At 43.0% G+C, this 26,695-nt stretch overlaps 2 protein-coding genes across 5 annotated transcripts in view; one reads left to right on the top strand and one right to left on the bottom strand.

Annotated features, from left to right (window-relative positions):
• Nucleotides 1-1,904: 1,904 nt before the first annotated feature.
• Nucleotides 1,905-6,316, top strand: LOC115037757 (thrombomodulin-like). The gene has a single exon (XM_029496478.1). The coding sequence runs from the start codon at nt 2,097-2,099 to the stop codon at nt 3,717-3,719; it is 1,623 nt and encodes a 540-aa protein (XP_029352338.1). The 5' UTR covers nt 1,905-2,096; the 3' UTR covers nt 3,720-6,316.
• A 5,421-nt stretch (nt 6,317-11,737) lies between these two features.
• Nucleotides 11,738-26,695, bottom strand: part of disp1 (dispatched homolog 1 (Drosophila)) — a 79,113-nt gene continuing 64,155 nt past the window's right edge. For all 4 annotated transcript variants that reach the window (XM_029496956.1, XM_029496958.1, XM_029496959.1 and 1 more), the window contains 8 exons: nt 19,629-19,658; nt 19,115-19,238; nt 18,672-18,799; nt 16,935-17,029; nt 16,443-16,540; nt 14,719-16,308; nt 14,236-14,499; nt 11,738-14,006 (listed from right to left, as the gene is read on the bottom strand). In XM_029496956.1, coding sequence (XP_029352816.1) covers nt 12,201-14,006; nt 14,236-14,499; nt 14,719-16,308; nt 16,443-16,540; nt 16,935-17,029; nt 18,672-18,799; nt 19,115-19,238; nt 19,629-19,658 — 4,135 coding nt within the window. In that variant the 3' untranslated portion in view covers nt 11,738-12,200. The remainder of the gene's footprint in view (nt 14,007-14,235; nt 14,500-14,718; nt 16,309-16,442; nt 16,541-16,934; nt 17,030-18,671; nt 18,800-19,114; nt 19,239-19,628; nt 19,659-26,695) is intronic.

The following is a 26,695-nucleotide window of genomic DNA, read 5'->3' as shown; positions in this document are numbered from 1 at the left end:
AAAACAACAGCCAACTTCTAACTGTTTTTTTTCCCATATGGTTATTATTTGTATCATTTTGGGATGGGGACATATCAATATTATTATTATACTTTTCGCACTATAAGGCACACTAAAATCCCAACATTTTCTCAAAAATCGGCAGTGCACCTTGAACCAATTTTATGTGGTACACTGCGCTCAAAACTCTGTCAGAATGTTTTAGTGCGACTTTGGTAAGCTTGGTGGATTGTCCAGCATTCCCAGCTGACACGGGGACGTTGTGTTAACGTTGGTTGGATATGGGCTGCAACGTCAGACAACGTTAGATAGCTAATTATGTAGTGCTGGGAGCCAACCACCATCCAGCGTTTAGTCAGTGTTATCTTACTATAATTAGACGTCAAGCCAACGTTAGGTTTTTAACCTAAACCCAATTTTCAAATCCATATCAGGAATTTGATGGATTTGTGGAAGACGAATGCTTTAAAATGTGAGTGTATTTTTCTGCATTTGTCACAACTGAACAATATTCTGAGTTACTGTGAATGAGTTGAATAAAGTTCGGCTTACCTGACCGTTTTGTTTCGCTTTATATATGTTTTATCATGGGCCTTATAACGCGGTGCGCCCCATGTTTGAAAACAGGCCCCTTCATTGACATTGCGCCTTTTAATGTGGTGCGCCTAATGGTCCGCAGAATACGGTACTCATGTGGCTTATCTTTTTGCATGTTTTTTTTTTTTCTTTTGTTAGTTTGTCTCACAGTGGGGCAGGTTTACATTTTTATTTCCTTAAGTTGTTCAGTTTGCTTTATTTATTTCAGATTTTTTACATATTTATGTATTTAGTGGCTTGAGGGAGTTTGTTTGTGTCAGTGTAGCAGCATATTTAAAATTTTACTATGTTGCGTGAGCTTGTTTGTTTGTGTCAAGGTGGTGGCATACTTATTTATTTATGAGTGTGTGTGTGTGTGATTGTTTGTTTCAGACTGGCAGCATAGTCATCTATTTGTTTATTTAATTATGAGGCTTTGTTTGTGTGTTTGTTTCCAGATGAGGAGATATTCACATATTTATGTTGTCAGTTACATGGCTTGAGATTGTGTTTGTTTCAGGGGGGCATCTTTACATATTTGTTTATCCAATTATGGGGCTTGAATGTGTTTGTGAGTTTCATCATAGTGGCATATTTACGTATTTTGTGATTTAATTATGTGGATTGAGTTTGTTTCCAGATGGGGCCATATTGACATATTTAGCTTCTTTTGTCAATGGAGATGTTTTGTCTGCTCTTTCTGTTCTTCCTCTAGCAGACAAATGATGTGTTTGTTTACATTGTCTTTTTTTTCTCAGGGGGCTTCTGTTTCACTTTCACTCAAAAACAAAACACCATTATGTTTTCACTTACAGTTCTGAGTCAGGAACATCAGCAGCATTGGCACTGCAGAGGCCGGGGAATGGGAGAGCCACAGTTTGTGCATTAGGAGGAAAGCCGCGGGTAGAGAGTGAATTTGCTCTGCTTGATAAAGAAATGAGGAAATAACTTGACGCCAACGCTCCTTTCTTCTTTCTTCGTCGCACTATCTTACTTTCCTTCTTTCAGCCACACGTTGTACATGGCTGCAAAAGAAATTGGACATCGTTGCACTTTGTTTATCTTCTGTTTCTTAAGATGTTAATTGCCTGCTTAGTTTTTGAGGCATCTATAAATGCCTCAAAGTAATGCAAAACTTGCTGTGAAAATGCGCAGGGATCTAAAGACTGACCGCGAGACTAGACGAGTGGAGCGTTCTGTCATGGTTGTGCAGTCGAACTGGGAGGGGCTACTGGTGGGAAAAGGACGGTGGGCAGATGCCCCCTTGCGTGCGCGCGTCTTCGGTGCGTATGTGCGTAAAAATCGTGCGTAATTGGAGATATGGTCTGTCCGGAGGAGAAAGCTTGTGGTGAGGCAGTGAGCGGCTCAGCGGGCTGATTAAGAACGACTTCCTTCCTCCGCCGGCCCAGTAGCATGGAGTTGGGGGCTTATAAATACACGCTAAGCGCTCTGTCCAACAATCAAGCGTGTAGACTGGTGGAGCTCGCAAGAACTTAAAGGGACACAGACAAGGTTCAAAGATGAATGATGTAACGCGGCTGTTTGTTGTCGTGTTGGTCTCCGTGATGGGAAGACCCGGCGGGACCGAGCAGAGCAGCAATTACTGCATCGGGAACCAGTGTTTCTGGCTGATCAGTGACCCCGGCGATTTCTCAGCAGCGGAGGGCCAATGTGAGCACCATGGAGGCCACCTAATGACACTGCGCTCCTCGGTATCACATGATACTCTCTCCATGTTGGTGGGGAACCTCACGGGGCGCTTCTGGATCGGTTTGCATCGGAAGAGCGGCTGTCCAGACACATCCGCCGGGCTGAGGGGCTTCAGCTGGGTGACCGAGGACGAGGAGAGTGACTTCTTCAACTGGGCCCCGGGACTGGACAGCAGCTGCTCCGCTCCTCGTTGCGTCTCGGTCTCTAAAGAAAGCGACTTTAAATGGATCCAGGAGCCATGTGGTGGCCGGGCGGCCGGGTTTCTCTGTGAGTACAGCTTCACCGAGCCCTGCAAAAGTCTAGCAGTTGCTCCGGGCGAGTCTGTCTCCTACATGACCCCTATGTGGTTCGTACTGGAGGACGGGGTGTCTTTGCCCCCTGGCACCATCGCAACCCGGATGCCATCTGAGAAGAATTACGTCTGCTTCACCCAGAAGTGGCTGCAGGCGCCCTGGAACTGCGAGATAAAGGAAGGCGGCTGTGAGCACAAATGCGCCGTGGACCCAAACGAAGTCCCGTCGTGCTACTGCCCCCCCGGCCAGACCGTCAACCCCGCAAACAAGGTCACCTGCGAAAAGTCAGCCGACGACCCATGCGCGGACCTGGGCTGCCAACACGCGTGTTTCCACAACGGAAGCTCTTATTCGTGCATCTGCGACCACGGCTTCAAGCTGGCCGAGGACGGCAGGTCGTGCGAGGACTTCAATGACTGCAGGGACCAGCGTCAGTGTCCCGGAGACAACTTCAAGTGCGTGAACACCATCGGTGGCTTCAAGTGCGTGTGCGAGGACGGGTACTCCCTGTCCAAAGATGTGTGCGTGGACGACGACGAGTGCGTCTCCGCGCCGTGCGAGAACGAGTGCCACAACACGCCGGGCAGCTACTTCTGCTCCTGCTATGATGGATACCAAGTGGACCCGCACTCGCCGAACAAGTGCAGACTTTACTGCGGGAAGCCGGAGTGCCCTGCGCTGTGTGATCCGAATAATGCCTTCCAGTGCTACTGCCCTGACGGGTATGTCATTGAGGAGAGAGTTGACGGCCAAGTCTGCCTGGACTTCAACGAGTGCGTTTCCAATTTCTGCGATCAGCTCTGCACCAACACGTTAGGCAGCTACGTGTGCTCCTGCTCTGACGGGTACCGGCTGGAGGGACAGTACCAGTGCGTAAAGGTCGATGATGGAGAGACGGATGGCTCGACCGTGACTCCAGCCGCATCCACAGCATACATACCCGAACCCACGCGGCAGCCTTCGGGGGTGTCAGTGGGGGCGTTCGTCGGGATAATACTGTGCACCGTGTTCTTCATCGTGCTGGTGGTGTTCCTGGTTCATCACATGCTGAACCGCAGAGGGAAGATGGAGAGCTCCGGCGCGCTCAAAGAGAAGGAGGACGAGGCTCACAGTTTACATTGTGTGTCCTCCGACGCTTAGACAGCAGCATCACAGGAGGACAGGACTGAAGGACAGCTGAATGGACAGCTCAGACGATGTGGATGCACGTTTCCCTGTAGAAGTATAGCTGTGGAGGACAGGGCTGTAGAATCATAGCAGATAAAGTCACAACAAAGCCAGAAAACAACTACACTTGTCCTTTTTTTCTTTGAGGGCAATCACTGATTAGGAAAACTGGTTTTGTCTACTGTTTAACTCACCTACAACAGTTTAAATGTAACGACAATGACAAGGAACATTTTTTTTTTTATGTTCGTGACGAAACATTAAATTATAAAAATGCGAATGAAGGAGAAGTCTGTTCTTTTGATTCTTAGCTCAGACATGCTGACTGCTCCACGGTGTGGAGGAGGAAGTCAACTGCAGGTAACAGACACCCAGCTGCAAACAATGCCTCACACCTGTCTATCTAAGACGCACACAGCAACGTGATAGAGATAAAACAAACGTGATCTTTACATCACTGAGGCTACATTTGATTATCGATTGTTCTCCATCAACAGGCAAGGAACTGCTCATATTTCATAGTAACCATCCCACGTCCTTCCGCTCTAAGTTGTCCCCCTTCACTAATCTATTATTATAGATTTGATCATTAGCTTTTTAAAACTGATCCATCGATATGTAACAGGCGGCCATTAAAATGACTTTGCACTTTGATAGAAGGGGTCAGAGGTTAAAGCGCGGTGAGGTGGAGGAGACAGAGCAAACCTGCAGAAGCCAGGACTCTGGAGGAACGACTGGATGTCGTGGCGTTCTTTAAAGCTGCTCCACAGAAGGCTGAAATGCTCAGCTACAAGTTTCTCACCATGGCGACGAATAGAAACACTTCCAATGCAGATATACAGGGAGTCCCAAAAGATTTGACATCATTTCGCGGGCCAATCATTTTGGCAATTCTCGTTGACATAAACTCAAATTTTCACAGAATGTATCGAAACAGATCAAGGCTGTGCAGCGTGGCTTCAATGCAAAATTTGGAAAAACTTTGCACTGGAAACTGGAAAACAAATTTGTTGGCCAGTGAAGGTTTTCCAAATTTTGCATTGAAGGCACGCTGCAGAGTCTTGGGTGACTGCGTGCGAGCATATTCCAAGATGCAAAATGACTTCTCTTTGGGAGTGAACGGCACGGCTCAACCTGAAAACAGAACAAAAATAAAACATTAAATATGAAATCTTGAGCTGCTTCTATACATTCTGTGACCATTTCAGGTTGTTTCAACAAGCATTGCCAAAATGATTGGCCTGCGAAATGAGGTCACCTGTATTACAGAAACAGCTCACCAGGTGTTAGCTCAGCTAGCACAAAGAGCAAATTCCCTCACCTCCAGTCACTGACTGCCCCCCCTGCTGCCTCAGGTTGATGCTGCTGGAGGTTTTATGAAACCTGCTAAAGTTTGAACACACTTGTGTGTAAAGTGTGCGACACAGATTTCTCACTACTCAGAGTTGGATTGGGACCTCTGAACTGAAATAGCTGCCGATGGTATTGAAAACGTAATATTTTAACCTGATATTATGATGAATGGGAGATGTAGTAGTTAGGACGACTGACTTTTTATTCATTTTCATCATTCTTTTTTTCCATAATGCCAAATTACTTTTTGGAGGCAACACTGGTAGGTAAAATAAGATTCACTGCAGACTGCTTGGGCACAAACATAGCAACTAAAATTATTGAATGCTTTTTATTCTTAATCTGAAATTGAATGTTGTCCAAATTTAACAGCAACCACAACTATCATTAATTCCCCCCCAATTTCATCATAATACATGACCACATTGATACCAGTTATACACCATGATACTATGATGATATTTTTAACTGTTATCTACGTATTTGATTAGTTGGTGGAAAATGTTATATTTGAACTTCCTAATACAGTTCATTTTATCACATTACATTCAAGTTTTTCTTTTCCAAAATGTGATGTGCCAGTGACGTTACTGTCATTCTCTCAGCCAATTTCATTGATCGTGGACCGAAATAGACAAGCGTGTTTTATATCTGAAAGCAAACTCAACTACGATTTTGAGGACAACATTTTGCATGAACTTATTATACGCTAAACTCCCCAACAGATCAAATGACAAGGTAAAATCTCCTCTAATTACAAACCTCAATACAAAACTACATTACCTTATTCATACTTGTGACCCAGGAATATGTGTTTAATGATTCTAGTATTAGTCCTAAAACAAAAGCTGATATAGAAGCAGAGATCCCTCTGACTACTGGAGCCCCACCTATTCAGTCTTATCCTACCAGTAGCTGTCAAACAGAGAAGCAATCTAATACAGCAGGAAGACTGTGCAGATCATCAAGGAGTTCCTTAAAATCTGTACTACCAACCACAGCGTTACAACATGCTTGTTTCATTTTGAATGTTTTTTTCCTTTGAGGAATAGTCAAAATAAACAATTTTCCTTTATGAAATCTTCATTAAGATGATTGAAATCACTTTCCTGTAAGTCCGTTGAATATGAAATTACTGCCTGCCACCTCTTAGCCTTATTATCAAGATGTTGTTTGTTGTTTCTATCTTTCTTTTTAATTAAACAACTCTGTTATAATGTGTCTTTCGTGGTGCTCCTTTCTAATCTTTGGACGAGACCAGGCTGATGTTTCCAGTCTTTACACAAATCTAACGCAAACTGCTGCTGCTGTTGGATGTGGCTTCATATTCAACAGACAGGTGTCAAAATGGTGTCATGGTTCCCATCCAACTCCCAATGAACTGAACAAGCCTGTTTCCCAAAACATCAAATAAGACAGTGATTCTTGTTCTGATTTCCAAAAGGTTGTATGCTTACTAACACTGGTTGTAGAATGGCTCGAGCAAAACTACCAAAGCTGTGCCTGTTTGTAAGTATTCATCCTGGCCCATCCTGGGATTTTTTACTTCCATTTTATTAGATCTGCTGAAAGTAAAGACTTCAAAAGTATGTCCTCACGTATTAACAGAAATCGTTTCTGACCACCTTTCCGATCTAAGTCCAATATTGGCTCTGACTGACTGATGCCAGAAGGAAAAAACTTTGCTGTAAAGCTGTCTGTTGACAAAAACAGCAGCAATAATAAGACAAGCTTGAGGGAAATGAAACAGTGAAGCTGCGGGTCAGAAAACCACCAAAGGAGCTGAAAGACATACAAACTCTCAGAGTTAGGCTTGGACTCACTGCAGTTCTGCTGTCTTCCAAGTATGTGAAAGTGATAAATTGCTAATGTAAAAACATTGATTATAACTATTTTAAAGTTAAGGTCTGAGAAGTGTGTGTGGTACCAGGGCGGGACTTCCAATCGTAGCATGACAGATAGGCAGGGCTCACCTCTCCCCAGTAGATGGCAGGTTTCGTAAAGATACAAAGAACTTGTCTCACAAAGGGAAGAAAACTGGCACCATGAAATTTATAGTGCATTTAAACAGAGAAACTTAAAACTTGCTGACCTACGTCTACATTTTCATGAAATACCCTTAAAGGTGGCTTCCTACTGAGGAAGAACAACGCAATCAGGGATTTAGCTCAGAAGCAGGACTGCCTCATCTGGCTGGAGCACCCTCCGTGCCTGGAGTGGTTTCATGGGTGATTCATCTCATTAATCCTCAAAGTCAGAAAGGTGAAGAAGCTACAGAGCCAAACATTCAGCCTGAAAACAACATAGAGATGGAGAACATGTCAACATAATGAGGAAACCCGAAACAAAATGGTTGCCCCACTTCATAAGGTGGCATTTGATTCCTTACAACAACAACAATATATTTTTGAAGCTGAGTGAATTTGTCTTTAAATACATTTTTTTATTCATACTCGCCTCAAAGTTTCCACTCACTCGTCTAAAACATATGATTTCGGCCTTGGGTTTGCTACACAGACTTACTCTGTGATTATAGATAGAATATTCCTAGATGACACAGACTTCCACTGGAGTCAAAATGAAAAAAAAAAACAAAAAACAAAAAACAAAACATACACCAGAAAAATAAAATTCATAATAATAATGAAGAACTGCCCTGAAATTGAATTAAATGAAATTATTTTCTGGCCCGCCATCCATCCCTCCACTAAGTGGCGTGCAAATTGGTTGAGTATACAGTAAAGCTGCTTGGTGGAGGTGAAAGGTTGATGGACTACTTTCACCACTAGGTGGCGTATGTCAGCCATATCTTCACTGCCTGTGGCCTGGACTGCTGAGTGCAAACCCAGTGTTAATTAGTGATTCTGCAGGGATCACCACATGAAGGCTGTTTATAATTGCTCTGGGTGTGTCACGCCATGACGCCAGTTCTTCTCAACAAGCAACTGCAAATGATTTCATCTCCAAAAGCTCTGGGGTTTGTTGGACTGCAAGACGAGAGTGAATCTGAGGTCAGTCAGCTTCCCCTCGTTTGAGCTGCGTGTCTGAAAACAGGAAGCTACTGAGCAGAGGAAAGCTTCCGCCCTGTTGGCCTTGTCCGCCTGCATCCTCCCAGCCTTTATTAGCCAGCTGTTCTGAACATTAGAGCCTGTCTGCAGGCCCCTGCTGCTTATACACTGTGGACAGTCCATTAATCTGAGCACAGCGCAGCATTAGAATCTGTCAAACCTCCATTTATACTACGCAGTTGTTTATATTTTCTTGGGATTTTTTATTAGTGTCAGTGCCACTAAAATGTATTTGGTATTGAGTGACAGAGCTGGGGGTCCTAAATAAATGTGTGTTATTTAAAATGCTCTGATAAGAGAAGGATCTATCGCTTTTACAGTGCAGTGGGCTTCAGTTATTCAGTTGATGCTTAATTGGTTGGAAAAACTTTTGCTCAAAACCACAAACAACTATCTCGCGGCGATACAGAGGAAAATTCTGAGATGCAGCACGTGAATTTTTTTTGTGTGTCAAAGCAAGGCCACATTTCTCATTCACCAACTCACTTCTTATCTGTAAAGGGGCTTAGAGTGTGGCTGAAAACATAGACACAGCAATGACAAAATGTAAACAAAAGGATTAAAAACTGAGGGATTGTAGTAGATGATAATAAATAATCCCCCTCTCCTGATTCCAAACTAGAGGCTGCATGACGGTTGTCAATTCATGAGAGGTTTTCTTTTGAAGGCATTTATTAAACTTAAGATCTTAATTAAATCAGTCAGCCATATTTTCATGTTTTTATTAGTTTATTGGAATGAGGAACTCAAAAAGACAACTTTCTTTGGAGTTAAATCGAAATAGACTTTGGATATATACAGTATACCAAAATTCCAGAAAATAGGGAGCAAATGAAAAAAACAGCTGCTACAGGTATATAACACGATGTTAGCATTAATATGTATATTACTGGTTTCATAATAACAAAGAAACTTTAACTACAAAGACTAAAATATTCGAGTCATTTAACAAAATGTTTTCAGTATGAGGTAGGCTTAGAAGCATGAAGTAATGTGTAATATTCCATACCAAAATACTGTTTTGTGCAATTCTGGATGGAAATGTCGTTAATGTTGAAAAAAAGAAACTCCTCCACAGATCAAAAGGAAGGAAAACCTTTTGCACTTCCATGAATCTGGCCCAGTCCAACGACTCTACCGAAATCTAATTTGAAAAGTGGAAACAAATGTTTACCTTGTAAACAAGCTCTCCAGCTCTGCGGGCTCTTCGCAGTTATTCCAGGCCTGCACATTATACTTAGAACAGACACACGTGCTTCTGAGATTCTCCCTTGCAGTGAAATGTAATAAACACTGCCCCATGGCCATAGTTAATATTTGACCTCTGTTTAAGCAAATATAATTACAGGGATGCTCATGGAGGCCTCAGTAGAGAACCCTGAGGGGGGGGTTGAGTGGAGGAGCAGGGAAAAGGCAGCAGAGGGGAGCACAAGCCTGAGCTGTATGAGCCAAAATAAGATCATTCCTTCAACAGACACATCAAGCCAGCCCAGTGTGGGTGGTTTACTTATGTAATGTGTTATAGGACTTGTTTGTTTGTGGAAGTTTGTTCTGGAATTACTGGGTGTGACAGGGTTAAGACAGAAAAAAGCAGTAGTCATTTTCCTTCCTTCTCTGACACCATCTGTCATCATTGCCCCCATCGCTCATGTTCCAGCTGCTAGTCTGAGGCCAAAATATCAAAGAAAGTAGCATTTCACATCCAATCTAAGAGCCTGTGATGAGTTTGTCATGTTTCCATAGAGCCCCACTGCAACCACAATTGGAGAAACGTCTGGGATGCAAAATGAAACAGTAAATGCGAGATTTCAACAGAGATAGATAATGCTGAACTTCTACATCGAAAGACAGTCATTCAAGTATGAAATCTGTCTCTGCCTCATTTTGATCTCAAGACAAACAGGGAGCCAGAAAGAGCCAGTGTGAACTCTATGCATCCACAAAAAAAAAAAATATTTTCCTCAGTGTGATACTTACCATTAGCCTTCTGGGAGCATATCGGCCTTCACATTCCACAGTGGAGGACAGACAGGGGGCAGAGGGACGATCAGAGGGGATGACGGCTTCTGTTCCCAGCCTACCTCTGAGGAAACAGGTGTTTGGTCAGATTTGATTAAGTAGCAGAAAGAAGAGGCAAATGAGATTGAAGGGACCAGGAGAGGGAAAAGGGGATGAATGAGCTGTCTGCACCCATTACCTGACAGCTCAGTCAGTTTTGACGTGTTGAGCCATAGGAGGAAAGAAAATTACCATTCGCAACCACTTTCAAATTGCTAAAACGCAAATTCTCTCACCTCCTGTTGCACCAACGGAGCTCCACAATTGAGAATCGGCCTGAACGGGGAGCTAGTGAATGAATTAAACTTGTCATAGCACTTTTGCCACAAAGGGGGCAGCAGAAATATGCTGATTCCCTATTGGCATACGATACGGTCAATAAAGACCATTCTCCAGTTTGTCAATCCCACATATGCTCTTTAGCTGTTAATGTCACTCAACTGTGTTGTTGCTTTCTCCGAAACAGATTCCAGCTGTTTTGCTAAATCATATTCTCTATTTGAGCAAACAGTAAAGCTTTAAGCTGGACAACCAAAACAATAGACTAAAAGACATTTAGCCTCAGGGAGCTCAAGATTCAAGTGCGTTTTCTGTGCAGATTAATTTGAGTTGGCTTCTTCGGCACACATTACGAATTTGATCCATTGTTACTGAGAGCAGTTTTTATTGCAGCTGCTTTAAGACTAAGCGCAAAAAAAAAAAAAACCTCAGTTCTCCTTGAATGTCACAAAAGGTTGGAGAAGAATAAACCACACTCATTAATAGGTCATGTTTCAATCTGCAAGAAAGCAAAGCAGTCAGCAAGTTTTGTTCCAGTGTTACCCAGGAAATTTTACAAAACAGTAACTCATTCATAATATATATTTGTTAGACGAGCAAAACCACTGCTAATGGCAGCTGGGCTGTTTTCTTAGTGCTTTGTGCCAGAGTGTTGTCTCCCTGTAATTAAGGCTGTCTGCCTCAGCAGGCCTTCAAGTTCAGAGCAAATCTTTCAGTTACAAATAAGCCTTACAACACAACTTTTAAGGCAACTTATTACACCAGTTTGGGGGGGGGGGTTGATTCCAGTTGTATCTCTTTAAAGTGATTCCATAACCCATTTTCAAACCTCAACATTTCTAGCAATAAAGGCAGATTCATTATTTTCCTGTAAATCAAGTCTTTGCGAGCCCAGAGAACAGGCAGCCCAGCCCAGTTCATATTCAATGACCTCAGGCCCTGTGTAACCGATAGCACGGAGGGCGCCAGCAGTTATGAGACAATGAAACAGGTGTAGCACTGTTATGATTAAAGATGTACCCCCGTTCTTCCTGCGGAGGCTCATCTCGTTTTATGGTGTGTACATACGACAGGAGGAGCAGACAATAGCACACAGCAGGACAATAGTGATAAAAAAAAAAAGAGACATTTTAATCATACAGTACATCTTTCATCTGAGGCATGTGGCGACTTGAACACAAGGGCACACTGAGAATTCAACACAAGCTCTCAAAAATACAAAAAGTGTCAGGCAACAACCTTTTTATCAGCTTTTAAGATGTCTTTTTTTTTTTTTTTTTAATGTTAATATGATCACAGCCGACAACACAGATCCGTAGCTTCACGCAATATCACAATACTGAATGTACGGTTTCTTGTCGGTGCAAAAATGGCTGCTGTACATTTAACACTTAAAAGTTTGAATAATTTCCCCGTAATGGTGCAGCTTCATCAATATCAGTGTGTTTCACTGTAAAATCAAAGACGAAATCTGGCATGTGAAGAATTGGTGATTACAAAAAGAAAAATGTAAACAGAATACATTAAGTGGATCCATGCTGTTTTATGAAGCACACTGAGGCACTTGGTCAGTAAACACATCCCTGACTCTATATAATTGCATGGAAACATGAAGTGAGTCTTTTTTGTTGTTGGCGTTTTTTTGGACATTTGCTATTTGTTCTGGACTGAGCTTTATTAAAATATCAATTTTTCATCAACATAAGCTTTCAGAAGAGGGATTAGTATTTATTGCAATAGGAGGCACACTGGTTTCACTTTTTGGCGAATTAAACTCTGAAGCTGAGTTGCACTTCACTTTCAAAGTCCTGTTAAAACAGTAGAGCTTCTTTGGAGAGGCGGAGGACGCCCGCTCACTTTTGGAGGTGCGCTTGCTCTTTTTGTCACTTGGCTCCCGTGTGACGGGAATACTTTCAAGCTTCTCCTGGTTGCCAGGGATTTTACAACAAGCATCTGTTTGCATTGTTGTTTCTGTGGTTGTGGTTGGTACATGGTTAACACCACAACAATGGTCTCTCATCTTCTGTCTCTCAGGACAGGCTGCGTGTGAAAAGCCCAGTGAGGGCGAGGGGCACTGAGCATGAGCTTGTGTTGGGGCTGCATTGCAGATAGTTTGACTACTATCAGGACTTGATTGACTCCTTTCAGGTCTATGATCTTCCTCTGAGCCAGAGACTGGACCTGGACCTGGAGCTGAGCCTGTGTCCCGGTTTGAAGCTGGGGTTGTGGATCTCGGCTCTCTGGCTGAACCAGCCTGCAGGTTTGCAGTATGGACGCAGTACTTCCTGAGATGGCAGCTGTGTGAAGGTACCTGCCTGTGGGCCACTCTTCCTTGGGAACAGTGGTGGTAATGGGTGGACGGGCAGTGGATATAGTGCATTCGGCACTCCATGTGTGTGTAGACTGGGTCCAGATTTGAGGGCAAGAGAGTGTTTCCTGAGTGAGGAAAGAGATGAGATGGGGTGGGGCAGGACGTAGAGTCCTGGGCAGGCTGAATACACGAGTGGAGGGTCCACTGCTGAGGGAGGTGAGTAGGAGGAGGGTCCCCACAGGTGCAGTTAGTATTTTGAGAGTAATGGCACCTGGACGGTGTGCTAAGTGTGGCTACAAGGCCGTTCTCAGGGCCAGCTCTACCAGTCTCAGATTTGCTCTTATAATTGATGGGTGAATAACCAGCAGTATGGTGGTGAGGAGAGATCCCATTATAGAGCAGAGTACAAGGCTCTTGCTCCTCTCGAGGTTTATCTTCACTTTTCTGACTGGATGCCAGTGGCTCTAACTCATAATGCTCCACCTGGCCACCCCTGCTGTCCAGCTGGTACTTGGCTTGGCTGGCGCCTTTTCCATGAGGGGAGGGGCTTGTGGATGTGGCCTCAGAGAAGGCCTGACACTGCATTTTTTTGGGGAGAGGAATCTGGCCACAGGTCCCCTGGGGTCCCAGGCAGCGGCACATGCACTGAAAGAAGAAGGTAGCAAAGGCCCAGCTGATGCACATGATCAGCATCATGAATGTACCCAGCTGAGTGTAGGCTAATACGGTTGAGGGCATCATCATGGCCCCGGCAACAAATGTGGTGAGTGCCGCCATAGCGATCGCAGAGCCCATGCGGCTGAGGGAGAAAATCACTTTCCCCTCACGGTCGGGCTCTGGAGCGAGCCGGTACGCCACACCATAGTGAACGGCAAAGTCCACTGAGAGCCCCACTGCCACAGAAATGGTAACAGATTCTAAGACGTTCAGCTCCCAGCCCAGAAGCACCAGGGAACCGACGGTGACGAATATGGTCCCAGCTATTGACAGGATGGCATACAGACTGATGATGACATTCCACGTGGTCAGGAGCATGACACTGAAAGCCACAGCCACTGACAGTGCCATGGCAACCAGAGTACCGTCTGATAGGCTGTCCTGCAGGTCGTAAAACTCCAGGTTGCTAACAAACCAGCCATGACTCAGGCCTACAGGGGCCAAGCGCAGCTCCTCTGTGATCCAAGCATCCACCTAAAACACAACCACAATCATTAACGCCCTGAGAGGTAAAGCCAGAAACACCAATTTCTTTCTTCAAGTCTTATTTTAAGAGATAATTTCCCTTCTTACAACATTCCCTGTGTTTATGCTGTCTTGGTAAGGTACATAATCATCAATTTTTCTTTTATAAATTGTTGTGTTTTGTCGCAAACAAAAGTACAACAATTTCTCATGAAATGTGAAATTGTATGGGCCCTACCTCCCGGTAGAACTGGTACATCTTCTCATAAGCCAGTGTGAAGAGATAGGTACTCTGGAACTCTAAAACTATGGCTCTGATAGTGTCATTGATATCAAATCGAGGCCCAGGGGTCTTGCTGTCCAGATGGTAGTTGGTACTCCGGTCGAGCTCCATGATGGCTCTCTTTATGCAAAGCTCAAAGACATCGGGCCTGTAGGGGAAGGTGGACTGACTGCAGCAGGGGTAGATTGAGCCCTCAGCACAGTCCTGGTTATCCATCCACTGTTAAAAACACAGTAAAAAAAAAAGTGAGTTGTCCTTTACTTTCTACAGATAAACACATTAGTAACAGATGATTTAAACTATTTAAAAATATTACTATTTTGGAAATAATCATTAAACCCTTATATCATTATTATGATACTTAGTATTTCCAAGTAGAATTTGGAAGCGCTGCTTGTGCTAGGTGGTCGGGTGAAGCAGCAGAGCATGTGCACTGACCTGTTTAAATGTCTCGATGAAGCAGCTGGTGAAGTCCTGTTCCTCTGACTGAAAGACAAAGCTCTGGTTCCTCAGTTTCTGGCAAAAGTTCAGGATCCACAGCTGAGATGCTGGACTGGAAATATTGAAGCTGCGGTCCAAGATAAGCTTTCCTTTGTTTTTGGGGTTCAAGGGGTCCCCATTATCAACAGGCGTCACCCCCCAGATGATAGTTATTGGCATGTGAAGGTCCTCACCATGATGAACCCTCTCAAACATAAAAAGCTTCTTGTACTCTGCATCATAGCGCTCAAATGGGTGAGAGGATCGAAACACTTGAAACTCTGCCAGTTCCAGCGACGGGAGCTTCATCTTTGGATTGACACAGACCACGTAAGCCCCACCCACTGTGATGGCCAGGAACCAGAAGAGCCAGAGGTAGCGAAGCTTAATAACAATGCAGGGTAGTACCTTCTCAAAGAAGATTCTTGATGCCTCAGAGACAGTGAACAGGCATTTGTTGGCCTTCTGACAAAGACCGGCCCAGAATGTCCGGGTGCAGCAACCCCTCTGCTGGTGTGGAGGCTTGGAGCAGGTGAACATGTTGGGCAGGTAGCGTTCATGCAGCACCACCACAGCTGGGAGCCACGTCACCATGAGAATATAGTTCACCAGAATGGCAGTTCCAGCGTAGACACCAAAACAGCGTATAGCAGTGATGTTACTGACATAGTTGGCATAAAATGCTGCAGCGGTGGTAAAGCTGGTGACAAACATTGACAGGGCAGCATGTTGCAGAGTCACGCTAACCGTCTCTGCTAACTCAGCATGAGGTTTATCAAACTTGGTGTAGTTCCAAACATCACAAAGCACAAAGGCATCATCTGCACCAATGCCGACCAGGATGATGAGTGCTGTAAGGTTCATGAAGGGGAAGAACTCAAAGTTGAAGACCATCCGGTAGAGAAAGTATGACACAATCAGTGAGCTGATGATGGCTATTATTGTCATCAGTGTGATGAATACTGAGCGTGTGTACACACACATGACCAGGAGGACGATCACTATGGCTATGGCAGGGTACACTGTGTCTGTGAGTAGGTAGTCCTGAAAGAGGTCATGTTTGATGCCAAACTCAATCCCTGTGACAGTGGTGACACCGTCTGATGAGTTCCAGTTCTCAAAATTGTCTAAATAGATGTTCATCATAGACTCTCCTTTCTCCGTGGGGGAGAAGAGCATGCTGTACTTCAACACAGGTGGAGGATACTCCAGACTCTTGGGACTGAGGAAGTCCTTGTCCACCAGAAAATGAAGGATTTGGTAGACGGCATTGTATCTTGTGCACTTCCGGGGAACACTACCACACTTGAGCTGGTCTTTCCGGCGCAGGGTCATGTCCCAACAGTCGGGGCCCAGCGTGCCATTATGGTAATACTTGGCACATGAGCGCAGGATCTTGAGCGTGTGCGACACATCACGCTCTGTGATCTTCTGGCAGGATGACCTGTTGGTGAGGACGGCAATGTAGTTACCAAGAGTCCAGCTGGGGCAACAGGAAGCATCATTGGTGCGCTGGCAAAGACTCCAATAGTCACGGTGGGAACGCACCTGGGGATGAATGGACGTGTTTAACATATTAAAATGGGTAAAAGATGGTTTTTAGAAAGAAGAAAGAAACAGATTGACTTGGAAACACCTCGGCTGTGGAGACATGAGCACCATTTCATGACCAACGTACGTACCCTTGTGTTGTCCAGATTGCACATTGATTTGATGGCTTGAATGCTCCACAGGTTTTTCCCCTCAGCTGATGTGAACACCAGTCGAGAGTAACTGTCACCTGCATGAAGTCAACAGTTTTATTAGGTCAAGAAGAGAACAGGTTTTTATGGTTGTGATAATAAGTCAGACATCTATGCCATCAGTCTGGCAGAGAGATAGTGACTGAAAAAAGGATGATTAATGAGAAGAATGATTCATTTGGGTGAGGGTGGATTGTTTAATCTTCCAGTAAAAAAAGAAAAGATGTGCTGGCAAAAGATTGGTCATTTCTAGTAAATTTTCTCATCTTGCTAGTTTCTCAAATTTCTATTGTAATAAAATTAATTTAAGATTCAGATTTTCATATAAAGAGCAGACTGGCTGTAAAGAAACCTACTGAAAGATCTATCACTCTTCTTCTGTTATGTAATTAAGAACGGAAACCATGGTGTTGGTGAAGTTCAGGAACTGACCTGGGACATCACAGAAGAATTCCTTACTGAAGTCCCACTCTGCATGCCGTTTGTCTCTTTCAAAGTGCTCTTCAGGCCACCGGGGCTCTTGGTGACTGAAAAATAAGAAAGTTTGGCTTCTTGAATGGAATACACATGTTTTGTTTTGTTTGGAAAAATGGATGAACACATTTTTTCTGTTCTACAAATGTTAAAGCAGTCAGTTCCAAGTGTTTGTTTTATGCTGTATTTTCCTTTCTTTGAGCTCCACAAGACATTGCTGGAACATATTTTTGAAGAATTATTGTAAATTGTTGTTGTTTAAAAAAAAAAAAGCAGACTATCAGTTAAAATATCCCCTAGAACGTGGCACAAGGCCACAGCTACTAATCCAAACCCAGGAAGAGTGAACTTGTGCAAACAGTGAACAGAAGTGTTGCTGTTTCTGAGGCTGCACTGTCAGCATGACGCAAAATGAAGGAAGCAGATTTCAAGCTCAGTGAAGAAATAATTGGCAGTAATTATTGTTCCCTCCAAAACCAGATGAATGGTCCTCTACTGAGATCCTCATCATATCGTTATAATAATCACAGTAATAACTTGGATTGAGCATGGAGGCCTGATCGGCGGAGTGTTTATGTGATGTAGCATGAATAAGGTAGTATCGTCTCTACATGCCAGTGTTTCAAGCGAGGATTATGCTTGAGCTTTCCTGTGTGTATCACATCTTCAGCTACAAACAGGACGGCATAGGAATAAGGTGGCTTTGCACAGATACTGAGGGGCTGACAGACAGAGGGGAGGGGACCTGGGAAGCTTGCTGACAGCAGCAGAGGTCTACCGTGCAGCATAGACATATAAGCACACAATTACATCTGCAGACAGACGTGGAGAAAGACAAAGAGAGCCACAGATGCAGCGGAAGATGGGGGACGATCCAGGCCACGGCTGAAAGGATCCATTTTCTAATCGGAGTGGAGGTTTAGAAATTCTAATCTTAGACACAGCGATAAAATGCGATTTAGAGGGTGGTGAACTCAGTGCAATGTCAATGCCTTTCATCCCAGACAACTGCTATTATATCAGTATTGAAATCTCTTGATGCTCATTGATGCCAAAAAAATAATGAAATCAATTGTTTTTGACAGCTCACAGGAGTTGATCCAGCTGATGAATATTCAATGTAGCATTGGATTCTATGTCTGATGGTCTTCATGACACAGCATGGGTTTAGTGTAGCCAGGATGCAAACCCAGGGGTCAGTGGCCAAATTAATCCATCACTGACCCCCAGTAATGGTTACTATTAATCATAAAAAATCTGAATATAAGAAATCAGATACAAGCAGCAGTTTTAGGAATGAGCATAGGCATACAGAGACAGACATAAACATACAAAGACCTGCTCTTGATCAGTAAGCAGGTTTCCACTGACAGGAGACAGACATGACCTTGTGGATGGACAGATCTCTCCATCGAGCCCCGTTTCTTTCAGGAGGGAATTCTGACTTTTCAGCAGGTCTGTCAGCATTATCCTTCAGTCCTCTGGCCCCCTCTTGCCCTCTCATCCATCTAAAAAAACCCCACCTCCTCCTCTACCTCTGTGTCTCACCCACAACCCACAGTCTTCAGATGGCTGAAGTGAAACTTGGAGACTCTTCTTAAATTACCAGACTTGTCTTGTCTATCTGTTTTAAATACCTTTGAAAAGAATTCAAGTGTAAAGTGTTGATAGTGTAACAGATGTGGTTGAAGTTACTTTTTTGCCTGCTCGTCAGCATATTTGAAGGGGTAGTTGGCCAGGGTGGCTTTGTAGCCTGTGTTCTTCACCATATTATTCCATGTGACCAGTCGCTGGCCAATAGCTGTTCCCCGTGGCTCAAAACCCTTTGGGAGGAGAACAAAGAAGACAAACTTTGTTTATAAACTGCATTTTTACAATAATGGGAAACATTAACATCCAAATAAACAATGCAAATCTCACACTTTGTTATTCTCCTGGCCAATTATACAGAAAACAAGAACAATGAAGTTCTTAATTCTTATAAAAGCTCTGGTATTCTGTAAACATGCAATCAAAATTTTCTGCCACCTAAACTTTAATTTTAAATAAAGCCAAATAGTTTTGGCTGAAGCCAGTGTGAAGCCATCTTGTTGACTGGTTATGTGGAAGGTTTGTGTTGCGGGGGGCACTGTACTCACCAGCAGTGGGTCAGAGAAATCAGGGAGGTCAGGCACAAGAACGCCCACCAGGGCACACACCACAATCAGCACTGTGCACACCCCCAGCACCACCACCGGCCAATCTGCTATCAGCTCAGCATAGCTGGAAAACCAAATAGTAACCAAAAGTTACTGGACCAGCGGACAAAAGAGAAAACAATGTAAAATACTGAAAATTGCTTAACAACTTTTGCTTGATTAGTCTGTGTTATCAGCAGTCTTGGTTTTACAACTGCAAACCTCTGTGATGGCCAGAAAAAGACTTAAACGGTCTCCTGGATTAGAGTTCATACAGCAGCATTTACTCCACAGAGACAAGATGGCTAAAAGAGGCCAGGTACACAGAAAGACACAACTATCATCGATAACTCTCATGACTCACTACTGAGGAATGATAGCTCCACAGAAGCAGTGATAGATGGGTGACAGGAATTAAGAGAGGAGGAGGAGGAGAAAGCTTTGCAATCCAGAATGTGTTTTTGGCAGGTCTTACCTTTTTGGGAATCGAAAGGGTCGTGCAGGACTGAAAAACAAAAAGAGGGAAATAAATCAGGTTTATATTTTCAAGTCAAAGAAGCCAATCGAAAACAGATTCCCGAGACCTCTGACCAAGAGTCGCCATCTTTTCTTCATGCTGTCTACTCTTTATCCAGCTGCAGCTGAAGTTTCTTTGGGTACTGGACCAGTGGAAACATTAAGACTGACGTGGCTTTCAAAACCGCTTTTCACTGAACTTATCACAACAATCTTTGCTCTTTTTTCAAATTCCTTTCAGATGTGACAGACAGACTAAACTCTGTTCCTAACAAACATGAGCCACACGCAGGCAATTTATGACATACACAAGAAACAATCAACAACAGGACAGATGTCAGCTTCAACCTAAATAAATCCCCAAACGCTCCCAGTAACTGTTCAACACTGTTTTCAATCTGAGATAAAGCTATGAAACAATGAGGAATAAAAACAAAAACCTTACAAAAACATTTTCAATAACAGTCACATCGGTCAATAAAGCTCTAGGACACATGTTGCATTCCTCTTATGAATCACATCATGCAGCCAGGCTGGCTGATACTGACAGGTTTGATCCACACACACACACACACACACACACACACACACACACACACACACACACACACACACACACACACACACACACACACACACACACACAAAGGCACTGGCTTATGAAGCCTTCAGCTGCTGCAGATCTATCTGGACTTCACGTTAGCTCCTCCTGGGAGTGTTGGGGTGGCGTCTGGTATGCGGTGAGCAGCAAACACCCCGGGTGGAGGCAAAAAAGAGGGAAGAGGAGGAGGAAGTAGGAGAATCAGATATGATCACATGATCACAGCAGGGGTGGAGGAGCTAAAAATACAAGCTTTGGAGTTTGGAGATATTCTCCAATATTTAAAAGCCTGGTAGAGCCCAAAAAATTCAAATCAGAGGAAGTGATCTTAACGTAAATTAAATGCCATTACTGTCCACTCCCTTCTGTATTATGATTGGATTTAAATATAAAAATTAGATGAGTGGCACTGGCAGACTTGTTAACAACCATATCTCACAAGAAGCAACAAGTTTGCGCTTATTTATTTTCTAGTGGGTAAAAGCTCGTCTCAGTCAGAGTTATTTGATCATTAACTTGTTGTCAGGTTTCTATTTAGAAGGAATTGAAAAACAGAAAATACCACAAAATATTTTTAAAACACGTGTAGCTCTGGTTTAGGATGATGAGCCACAAAACTAAGCAATTTCATGGCAGAAATCCTCAACCTTGAACTCGGTCTAGATGTTTTAATGGCAGAGGTTTTAAATTTGATAAGTTAGAGGGGTAAGTACAGTCTACATTATGATGCCATAAATAACCAGCCAGACTCCACCAGAGACAAAGGGCAGAGGGAGCAGATGGACCACTCCTTGAATTATAAGTTTTCAGACAAGTCTCATTATTAAAGATAAATGTTCTGCTTTAATAGCCTTAACTAAATTAATAAAAAAAACCCTCAATAAATCACAGACTCTTTTCACATCATTACAATAGAGAAAGTGGCCTTAAATTACACCCCTTCCCCCTCCAAATAGCACCATGGAACAGGAAGTGAGGTCTGAGGTCGCTCTCTGCCGCAGCCAATTAGGTCATTAGCAGTCCGGACATTTGCACTGTGATTTAAGAAATCTAGTCAGAGGGGCCAAAGAGGTTATTGTTGTATTTTAGTCTCTTTTTTCCATCAAAGCAAAGTCTTCAGGAATGTTATAATTTGTATTAATGGGAAGCACAAACTGACTCAAACTATTTGCAAAGAATTTCACTCAACGGGGGCAAGTTGTGGGAAGGCAGCAAATTATTTTTAAAGATTCACTGGATTCACATTCACATTATGGCCAGATGTCAAGTGGCACAGGTTTAGACCAGTTTTAAAATACGTGTAAGTGGAAACAGAAGAACGAAGGGGGCATCGGTTTTAGGAGATGCATATGCAAAAATATTTATGTTTACTTAATTAAATCATAGATTAGAATCATGTTTTTTGGATTCCAGCTTGCATGCTCTTAAATATGGAGTTATTCATGATGTCAAAAAGAGTTTCTCTGTGGACTTTTAAAGTGACCTTTACCCTGGTTTAAACCAACAATGCCTAATGAAAACCACATTTCCGCTGCCCTTCTTTGAACTAGTAGCCAAGACAAAAGTCTGTATTGCTAATGTAATTCTTTTCACTGTGCTCCGTCTCTTGAATTTCCATGTATGGCCTGGAACTGTAGACCTTTGGACAGAGATTCGGACCCAAAAATGGAGGAGCCGAGTTATTTGAAATAGTTGGAATGGATTCATAAAAGCGCTTTAAAGCACATCTATTTGTCTACTAAAGGTCTGTTTTGAATTTTGGGCTGCAGTGCTCCAATCTACAATTTCAGCCAAATGGAAAGATGTGGAGCATACCTGAGTCAGCTATGTGGCCCCGGACTACATAACGACAAAGACAAGGCGGTTCAAGAATCCATGAAGTCAACTGCAATGATTCATTCTGCTCACACAAAACTCAGGTGACCTTTTGGTAGCGATTTCAGGCGATGAATTAAAGATTTTATGTGGATTTAAAGTGGCAATTAATCTCTGTCCCTTTTATTTTGGTCAAAATCTATAGTTTCAGAGATTCAAGGATACAATGTTACACTTTATGTACATTACAAAAATAAACCAGAGGGGGTAAAGAAAATAGCAGGTGGTGGTGGTGTGGCAGACAGAACCCGAGATGTAGCGTTGACTGATGATCACAGGGGCTCTAAATTCTGCAGAATGACAACCCACTGCATCAGGTTTCCTCCCTGACTCTGATCACTGCTACTCATGACAGCTCCAAAACAAACTGAAAATGCAGGCACACGAACACGCTCTTTCTCTATCCAACTTTTATGCCCTCTCTTTCAGTTTTCCCGTTCCCTGTTTCCTGCCCTGTCATATATTTTCTTTAGCCTCTGCTCCCAGCCCAGAGTAACCTTTCAGTGTTATTCTATTTACCAGAGGGAGAGTGTTTCTGGATCACTGGGCTAATTAATAAGGTAAACACAGACCACCAGCCGCTCACTCAGCACTGTGCTGACAGAGGAGAGAAACACAGAGGCTGTTGGGGACTGAGCGTGATCGAGAGTGAGCCATGGGTACAAGTGTGTCAGCTTAAAGGCTTGACAAGTTTTGCAACTTTGGATTGTCCCTTTACAGTCATGGGAGAAATTTGGCAAACTCTTTGGGCTCTACGTACAAACTCGTATTTTGGGAGATGCACAGTGATGGCTCATTCAAAAGCCAGAACGGTTTTGGCCAATGTAGCTATAATGTAGCAGAGGTGTTTATAGCTCTTTTTAATGGATGTGGCCTGCCTGCATTGAGAGGGATGAGACTCAAGGAACTTAACACACTGAGATAACTGCACACAAACTTCCAGTTTCCTCTTGAATGGTTTCATAGCGACACATAATTTTTTAAAGAAGCAAAGTGCTATCAGCCGGTCAGTGTTTCCAGTACAAATGGTGGTACTATGATGGTTCAACCAAGCAGATAATGACCTGCCCAAATAATGAAATCAAACAGCTTCACATCTGCTAATTCTCACATTAAGTCCTTTTTTATGATATAAATATGTCCGATTAGGGAACATCTGTGAATTGTGGAATTTAGTAATAGTCTGCATGTGGGAGAACATCTATAAATTGAAGCATCTATTTAAAGTCTGCATGTGAAGTGCTAAGCTGTCCTCTGTACATTCCAGGTGCTGTGAATATACTGGGTTTTACATTTTCAACCTCAGTCATGACCTGCACCACCCACCAACATAGGTAAACTCTGAACCTGTGGGAGACATGTGTAGTAGCTAAGATAGTAGTTCAGGCGTTCAAAAATTACCTGCTTTCACAAGTCTACACATCTGGCCAATCAAGGCATTAAGTGAACACAAATGTCCTGTCTGTGTCAGCAAGTTATCAAAACTGTAGGTCCTCCAGTTGTGAAGTTGTAAAAGGTTCAATAACAGCAGTGTGAAAAACCTTAAGAACAACCAGGGTCAAATTTTTTAACAGAGCAGGAGATTCTGTAGCAAAGCAGAAAAACCTACAGAGTTGTGCTCAGCGACTGTTTTGGTTGTGCTGCATTATCAGAGAAGAGGTCTCTGCTTGCATTTCTTAGTTTCTTCACGTTGTAGTGGGTGAATTAGGGTGAAGGATTAGGCTGACGTTGTGAAGTCAGACACAAATAGTACCCTGATGAAGACTTGATTAGATTCATCTCATGCATTAAATGGAAGGTTTATTACGTGTGTAGGGACCTTAAAACGTGGGCACAGATGTTGAGTTCAGAAAATGTCAACCTAAATTCAAGTCTGAGGGTATCTTATGTACATGTAAATGTGATACTACCCACGATTGTGCATTTGTTATTAAATATCAGGGTCCATATCTGTCCCATGCAGGGGTAGGTGGGGGTTAACAGTCAACAGATGGGTGGGTAAATATTTCATGAAAAAGGCCTTCATGTCTGAGCTAGAGCAATTACTGTCACTCGTCAGGCTGCTGGGTCTGCCTTGCCCTGATTAGTGCCTTGATGGAACGTTACACACAATTAGAGGCTCGACTTAGCCGTGAAATAGGCCCAGGCTACCAGCGCTCCCATCCAAATTACATCATGAGACTAGTTAGGCAGAAAAATGCTGCAGTGTGCCTAATAAGTCAGCCTTTCTGTGTATATTTACACAAAGTCTCTTATGGCTAGAGCGGAATACTGAGAGGGATATTAACAATCCTGCAAAGTGAGCCGGCAGAGTGTGGGCATGTGCTTGTCTCAGAATGACATTAATAAGATTAGAATTATTAAAAAGGCCCATAGGGAGAGAGGAGAGAACTACATCACGGCTAATGGTTTATGAAATCGGGGCAATTCAGTAGATAAACTTAATGTTACAGTTCGAACATATTTATATGGAAAGGGCTTCAGCTAATGCAAGTAATGTATTGTAAGTTTTGTGTGGCTTAACAGCCAATGAATGAATTAAGACAAAGCCTTGTTTAGCAGAGACGTTTCTCTGTAAACTGCTAATAAAATAAGTGTCAACATTTTTATAACTACAGCTTTACCAGATAAGAGAAACACCCAACAACTATGTCCAAACAACTGCAATGAAGTGGACACTGCATCCAAATGCTCCCATTAATTTTCCCCAACATATTCCTCCTGGCCATTCGCTCCTCAACTATGTGACAAAAAAACAAATGATAGAAGGCCTCAAAATCAGCTTTCTAAAGGCCACTGTCTGGATCCCTGTTGATAATAATTTACCGGAGCCCTCGATGTTCTGAGGTGTGTTAGCTTTAGTGTGATTCACGGGGCATCAAGTTTCTAACAGGCCTCCAATAAACACCAGTTTGGGCCTGTGCTGTTTAAACACAGAGTTTAAGTGAAGGTCAGCTGGGGACTCTCTCCTGTCATTATCACATGGAGGAAACACGACCAGAAACATGTATGCACAGAAAACATGCCATAACTGCTGCTACTTATACACATGTATCGAGTTGGGATGCTGCAGGTTACAAAAACGCAAACCATAAGCTCCTGTTTATATTTTCAGGATCAAATGAGCATCTGCTACGATGTGAATGTAACAGATGAAAACGTCTACAGTGGAATACACCCTCTAATCAGAGTTACCTTTCATTTTGATTTGTTTGGATGTTTTGCATTTGACACACATGAAGTGAGTATGATTGCTACTTGTTAACTGATCAGTTAATCTACATCATGAAGTTGCACTGATAAGTGATTACTCAGATGACTTGAGTCATTTCTTTGGCAAATTATTTTTTGGTGACAATGCTATTGTTTTATTCAGTTGAAAATCCTGCGAGGACGGTGATATCTCCAAAAATAAGACAGCAACAAAGTAATGTCTGGTCGTTTTTTTATGTGAAAAACAGTTGTTGATCATCATCATCCTCATTTCATGTCGATATCAATGTGAGTGATCTTTTTTTGGATGGCATCCTCTGAATTCTTAAAGGTGAAATACAGGTGAGCCCAGATTCCAGACATACAGGCAGGATTTGAGCACTGTACTCAATAGTTACAAGCTGTCAGTCAGCATGGCGTCTTTATTAGAGCAGTTCCACGCCTCATCTTTATGACTTCAAGCTCAAGGACCCCAGAGCTGTGTACAGGCAAGGGGAAGGTCAGCTGCTACAGGTCACAGTGCTATGCTATTAAAATCCATTGTGGGAGCAATTTATGTACTTTCTAGTGAACACAGAAAATAAAAACTATGTCTCCGGAGGGGAGTACTTGCAGAAATCTTTCCTCCAGAGGAATGCACCTGGCCAGAAAATATGAATCCTATTTAACCTGACAAGCGTACACTGCATGGTTGGGTATAACTGTAAGCAAGCCAGCTTTTGGTGGGTCTTTGCGGTCAGGGGGGGCTGTGGTCTTTCCCTGAAGACCTCCAGAGGTGGAACCAATGGTTTACACCTGTTGCAGCCTCCAACTTCCTCCCACAGGCGTCAGTTTGCTGCAGGGTGCTTTCACCTGATCAGGAATAACCATGGAGCAGTAATTCTGAAAACAAAAAATGAAGAATTGCATGCCCAAAAAAGCACACCACCACCTGTCCACACCCAAAGTCTCTTTCTTTGAAACAGTGTATTCCCCTTTTAAGGCCAAGGAATCGCTTCATTAAAATGGATTGTGTAAACTGAGTGTTTCACCATGAATAAAAGATCAAGATACATGCCCAGGCAAAGGCAACATTACTCATATGAGAGACAGTTCAGCCAGGGATCTGTACATGTCTTACCCATACATTACATACACTGTGTTTATTAATAGGCCTTAATCCTTCCCTATACAGCCAATACAAACCAACTCAAAGACTAAAATCATCACTTACACCTCTGCGTCATAGTTATTCTTTCATCTGAAACATTGTAATGACATATAAATAATAAACATATTACTGTCATATTACCTATGGCTTTGGTGCCAGAAATTCCTTGTGCTGACAGTTGAGCTCA

The sequence above is a fragment of the Echeneis naucrates genome, chromosome 24 (assembly GCF_900963305.1).
Source record: "Echeneis naucrates chromosome 24, fEcheNa1.1, whole genome shotgun sequence".
NCBI lineage: Eukaryota > Metazoa > Chordata > Actinopteri > Carangiformes > Echeneidae > Echeneis > Echeneis naucrates.
Note: the sequence above shows the minus strand (reverse complement) of the source record. Positions and strands in the feature narration are given on the sequence as shown.